At 37.2% G+C, this 6,686-nt stretch overlaps 1 protein-coding gene across 1 annotated transcript in view; it reads right to left on the bottom strand.

Moving 5' to 3' along the window:
* Positions 1-6,245: 6,245 nt before the first annotated feature.
* The window catches only part of IQCJ (IQ motif containing J), a 155,631-nt gene continuing 155,190 nt past the window's right edge, over positions 6,246-6,686 (bottom strand). Inside the window, 1 exon segment of the mRNA XM_023524040.1 lies at positions 6,246-6,358. Within this exon segment, the coding sequence (XP_023379808.1) occupies positions 6,246-6,358 (113 nt within the window).

The raw sequence follows: 6,686 nt of genomic DNA, 5'->3' as shown, positions 1-6,686 counted from the left end.
AGCAATATTTCTGAAAAAAATTTGAGTATGTTTTCCAATTTTGGTCTTAAACTTTAATTCATTATTTTTAGATGTTTTCCAGTTTAAATAAAGTAACAATAAAAAATTAACTATATTATAACCAATCTGTACTTGCAATTGGTGATAGTATATATAGATATTTTAAAGAATGTGTAATGATGAGAAATGGCCGTTTCTATTCTGTGTGACTTCTTTATCTTTCTCAACTCTGTATCACACATCATAATTTAGGTTTTTTAGTCACAGTTGACATTCCTGTCAGCTAATAGTTAAATTATCTAATCCCCTTTCATGCCAATTAAATAACCCTCATAGTCAAAGTGAAGAATAACTTGAAACTAATCTAATCAGTGCTTATTGACTGTATCCTCTTTTAATAAAAACCAAAATGGATCAAACAACAGAAATCTTCCTAGAAGAGAATAGCATTCTGTCATATTTTTGAGAAAGAATCATAAATCTGAGGAAGAGAAAACAGAATTTCTATATAACCAGTGCCACTGGGCAAATTCTATTAAAACAATCGTGATTGTTTTGGTATTAGATTAGGAAAAATTTGCTTCTGCACCTCATGTAAATGTATATCTATGCGATGCTAAAACATTAAAATAAAAAATGGGAAAAATATTGATCGCCTGGATGTTCTGGTCATGTATGTTTCCTACATAAAATTAATTTGTTTGTCATTTCTAGAACTTGATGTTTTCTATACTTGAACAATAATGAGGATTACCTAAGGCATTTTAAAAAATACAGAACTCCAGGCCTCTTCCCAGATAATTCTGATTCATTAGATCCACTGTGGTTCTGAAATCGGTATTTTTTTAAGCTCCCCCAAGTAATTCTTATTTGGAAAATATTGCAATAATTAATATGTTACAATGTATACAATCATGTAAAATCGAAATAAGTAAAAAATGTTTATGATATTTGTCATGACAAAAGGTCAGCTGTTGCTACATGGAGCACCCAATGTTGGAGGCTCCCATCTTCCCAACTCCTCAGGTTGCCATGAAGAAGCGCTTTCCTAAATACTCCCAGTCTCTGATTTCCATCCTTTAACTCTCTCCGTGAAGGTGGAGGGAATTACCCTGATTAGAAGATTAGGCAAATCGACAACAACAACAACAACAACAACAACAAAAACCGGGCAGCCCACCCCAGGATCATCCTCCCTCCATTTTTCTATGGGACCCACCTCCCCCACAGGGAGGACAGCAGTTTTCGGTGCTTCCTGCGTTTGGTAGGTTTCCCTAAATCCAAATTTCAGTAGTAGGAAGCCAAATGGTGCCACATGTCAGGGTTACACCCTCAAATCCAGCACTGACAGGAAATAAAGCTGAAATTTTGATATCCCTCTGCCTAAATCTCTTGCCTGTCAAAGTAAGTTCCTAAATCAAGAAGAGAAAAGGAGTTATTTATTGACTCCTTAAAACCCCATCTTCCAACACTGTTATATGTTGTCGACTAGACTTGATCTTTTTTTAAACCCCGCTAGACAGTTAATGTTACAAGTTTTATATGTGAATTAATTTAATAAAGTTTGCATTTCCATAATACAGCTCTATGATAGAGGCCTATAAGATGGAGATGTCGTGTAAAAATTTCTTTGGAAGTTTTCAAAATGCATTGTTCAATTCATATTGATTTTATTATTAAGCCACTTAAAGAGAAGCACCAACTCTTGGAATTTTTCTTCAACAACTACTAACTCTAGAATAGTGTTTCTCTAAGTGTACTGAACTATTAAATCAATAGTTCAATAAAATGTGACTCTTATGGGTTTCATAGTCAAAGAAGTTTGGAAAACATGAAACTGTAACACCCCTCCTGCAAACTGAAATTGTGTATTAGCTTAGAAGGCTCTAAGAAGTCCTGAAGTAAATAAATTGGTTTATTTCACCCTTCTCCCTCACCATCTATCAGTATGCTATGAAACCAATATTCTAGCTTCCCCATTCTCAGAAATTACAGGAGTTCCCAACCAGGAACCAGGCTGCACAGCAGGAGGTGAGCAGCAAGCAAGCAAAGCTTCATCAGCATTTGCAGCCGCTCCCCTGCGTCAGCATCACCGCCTCAGCTGCACCTCAGATCATCAGGCATTAGATTCTCCTATGAGCACCAGTCCCTGGTGCCAAAAACGTTGGGGACCGCTGCTCTAGAAGATGTTTCAGCGGTCAGATTTTTGTTAATACTTAACTCTTCTAGATAATAAATCAGTGAAATGTTATTGTGTATCTTCTCTAAGTTATCAGTTAATTTGTTACAAGAATTTCCAACCATAACTGAGGAATTATATAAAATTTGCAAGGACAGAGGTTGTGTATTTTTAGATGGTCATTGTATCTCTAGTGCTTGGCAAAGGCCCAGCACACAGTAGCCACTCAGATATTTGGCAAATGAGTGAACAGATGATATAGATCTAATCCAGAGATGTGAATAAATACGTTCCCACATTTAAAGTTGTCTTATTTAAAAATAGAAAGTCCAAAGAGCCTTACACCAACGAGCTTTCCAGAGAAAAAAGGAATATGACAATAGACTTCACTTCACTTCTACCAAATCCAATTTCTCCTTGGATCCTAAAACAGCTCTCATATTCATCTAAAGAGCGAAATGCCAATTTGTAATAATAAAACTGGATTTTGCAACAGAGGTCGTGCTTTAGGTCTAAAGGAGGGATTCAAAACTTCACCTCATGTAAGTTATAGAATAAAGACAGGACCTATGGGAGGACAAATGCTGAGACCAGATTTGATGTAAACTACAGAGAAAAAGTTCTTTCTCAACTCTCCTTATCCAAAGCGAGGCATTTAACGCCTAGGTTTTCACATCTATACTTGCAGGTTGATCGCCTGAGACCACTAAGGAGGATTTATTATATTACCATAGACGAATGAGGCAGTTATCAAACAGCGAACCGTTGACTCTGTGTACCATTCCAAAGCCAGGAAATGTTCAATGTTAGCAGTCCTTAAAAAAAAAGTTAAATCCCCAAACCAACAACCATGTTCATTTTTAAAACTATCAAGAAAAATGTCCTCCAGTCATTAAGTTAAAAGGGTAACCTCGGGAAAGGAATCTATACTATCAACCATTTTCAAAGACAGAGAAAGGAGAGTGTGATATAAAGGTAATATTTTTACACAAAAATATATTCATTCAAACTGTAATATATCATTATATGTTGTATAAAATAATTTCTAAAACTTTTGAAAAGAAAACATTTGTTCTGTAAGACTCTGGTTTGAAGAAAAGAGAAATCTATCTACTTCTATGTAAATACCCAGACATTTTCCCTTTTTACGTTTGATTTCGTACTATAGTCTCTGAACCAAATTTAAGACAAATAGACTGAAAAAGAATCTGTGCTATTTGGGGGTCTGAGAGTTTGGGTGCTGAAACATTAGAACTCATGGGACCTAAATTCATAACAACAGCTGGGCATAATATTGTAACTTGTCTCTGACCTGGAAAATCTAGGTTATTAAATTATTAAGTAGCATGAGACTTACATTTTCTATAATTTTATAGCTCTCAATATTGTACTGAAAGGGTCCCAGGAAACCCTCTTTTAGGGCCTGAGTTCCCCCAAAAAACAAGTACAACTTTGTAAGAAGACTTTCTCCCTTTAGTCACTAGATTTTTCCTGATGTATTTAGTCTGGAGATTGTAAATCTCAAAGAGGGCAATGAAACTTGAAGGTAACGCAGCAGTTTGAATGTAGGTACACAAGCCACGTTTGGCAGGCAGAGGCAGGACTGGCTTTTGCTGGTATAGTTGGGAAGGTCTGGTGGGTCACCCGGCTGTGCCTTGATGACTATCCAGCTACCCTTGCTAAAACCAGGACCACTCAAGCAGTCTCAGGGCCTTCTCTCCAACAGCCAGGGAAACGGGGTCTTCAGCTGCTCCAGATCACTCCTCTTGAGCCTGCTCAGAACTGTAATTCTTCCTGACCGGGAGTGAAACGAGATCTAGAGGCTGGGCACTTTCTGCACTGACTTTCCTGAGAGGTGAGGCCGAGTAACCCCGTTCTTCCCAACATGCTGCGGATCCTCCCATTCCAGAAAAGAAAAGAATGATCTCAGCGTTCTGTTACTATGAATGTGAGTGTGGTCTCTCAGAAGAGGCCCACTTGCATAGAGGCAAAAGGACTTGCACCTGGTTTCACCTTTGGATCTTTAAAATTAGTCTTTAAAAGGAGCAACACTAAAATAAATGCTTCATTTATTACTTTTGTAATGTACAGCTTCAATGTGATAATATACATGTATATATATACATATATTCTGAATATACAATACATGAATATATATACTCTAGGACCAATGTGACTTTCATGGATTCATTTGCTGAATCAGAAACAGGCACTGTGCCCAATGGGAATCAAATTAAAAGTTCCACCTCTGCTCTTCACAAGTTTTCCACAGCATTTTGAACACATGGAGTGTTTTCAAGAGCAGATTCAGAATGGACTAACATTTATTGAGAGGCTTCAGGGTCACAGGCTCTGTGCTATGTTTTACCTATGTAGTGCCATTCAATCTTCATGGTGATACCAAACCATCTCCGAGGTGGGTGTTATTTCCAGTTTGCAGATGGAGAGTGACCTCTCAAGTGTTACGTCTTAGAGTCACAAAAATAGTGACAGAGCTGTTATTTTAAGTCAGGTAGTCTTATCAAGCCAGGTCCTTATTCTATGAACCACACTGCTCCCTACAGACCAGACCATAATAATATGGGGTACCACATGGGACTGAGAATGTCTTAAAACAATTGAAAGATTTTTCTAGATTTATCTGCAAGAGTATACTAATGATTTGTGAAAAGGTTATCAATCTCATTTATAATATACTTTTCTACAGTTTCTTTCTATGATATCATCCTATGAAACAAATTACAAGTTTCTCAGAACTGGGAACTAAAAAAAAAAGTATTTGGTCATATGAAATTGATAAATAAAAAATACACAAAGCATTTTCCACTGTTGTCCTCAGTACAGTAACTAGTATTTTTATGGTTAAAAAAAAAGTTACTTTCTTTCCCTCACTTTGATACAGGCAAGCTCCATTTCCCAGTAACAGTTGCTATTCAAAATTGCTATTTCTAAAACAAATTTTTTTTTCTGCTACATTATGATACATTGTGGTCTAGGGTACTTAATATGCAAATTGCTAACATAACTTAATATTATCTTCCCTCCTGTTGCTCTTTAATTTGGCATTGAACAGCTGAGGTTTGAAGTTTTAATCAAAGAGCATTGAATTAGGTAATTTGTAAAATCAAGTGAGGATTCTTTTTTCAATTATTTCATTCACTGTTTATACCTATTAAATTGTAAAATAGTCTTAGAAATTCATTAACAGAATGTCTTTTCCACTGCTTGACCATGTCTAAATGCAGTCTTATTTTCAAGTGGTACAGTATGGTAGAATAGAGAAGGTGTGGGCTCTAGCCAAAAGTGTAACCCAGGGCAAGTTAGTTGTATCTTTAAGTCTCATTTTCATCATCTTAAAATGGAGATAATAACAGTACCTCTTTCATATGATCATTGAGAGAATCGAAATAATCCATGGAAAGCATCAGCGAAGTACCTAGCATTTAGCAAGTGCTCAGCTCTCATCAAGATGATGAATTTGAGAGCTCATACTGAAACATTACTGTTGTTACATATTTTAGAACAGAAATAATCTAAAAACTATATTAACCATTATGCTTAGCTAAAACAATCAGAGCAGAAACATGCAAAAGCATCGTTCGCAGCTCAGCACAGGGGCTGGCTTTCCATGTGGCACATGCTTGGGGTGGACAACTAGTATGGGCAATTGCTGTTATGCTAGGCATAGGGGTAGGCGCAGCAGCCGGCAAGGCCCAGGGCTTAGAAAAGGGCAGACTGGCCTCTAGTTGAGGCTGAGGGAGTAGAGGGAAGGCAAGGACCTGAGACAAGGAAGGCAACTGACCAGATTCGAGAAGACAAATAATGGTCCAGGCAGTAACAACAATAAATCAATCCCAGAGAGAGAGGGCTGAGATTCAGCAAGTTTAAGGGGATCTAAAAGGAGTCAGGGGCCCAGAGAATCCCTCAGGGAGATACCTGACTGAGAGCATTTGACTTGGACTGAAGAATTTTAACCCTGAACTTCTAAATGGAAGCCCATCCCTTTAGGACCAGCTTAGCTAAGGTGAGCCAGGGGTCAACCTTATTCCTTCTACAAACTTGAGGTCTACTCATCAGAGGGTAGTAAACCAAGTTTTCCTATCTGCGGCTCCCTAAGAGTAGGTATGAACCCAGTGGGTCTAGCAGGCTAGTCAAGGCGGAGCAGTGTCACTTTGCTTTCTTATACCACTAGAAGGTATAAGAATGAATCTTCCTGAAAGAGGTCCCAGCAAAGTAATGATCATAGGCGATAAAACAATCTTAGCTAGTCATGTCAGCCAAATAAAGAAGCATGAAGTTTTTTAAAAAAATTATGACTTGCATATTTTACCTGCCTGATAAACTAGAGACTTGGAAATGTCCCAACATCTTATATTTTTATATTTTATTTTGTATATTTAGTATCATACCGTTGCCATCATCAACAGCAAAGTTGGTGTTATAATCATTAACCTCTATTAGAATTCTGGGCAGGGTCTGCTTTTCTTTGTAACTAATTTCAATAGTG

The sequence above is a fragment of the Pteropus vampyrus genome, unplaced genomic scaffold (assembly GCF_000151845.1).
Source record: "Pteropus vampyrus isolate Shadow unplaced genomic scaffold, Pvam_2.0 Scaffold12, whole genome shotgun sequence".
Classification (NCBI taxonomy): Eukaryota; Metazoa; Chordata; class Mammalia; order Chiroptera; family Pteropodidae; genus Pteropus; species Pteropus vampyrus.
The sequence above is the reverse complement of the archived record's forward strand: the minus strand, read 5'-3'. Positions and strand labels throughout refer to the sequence as shown.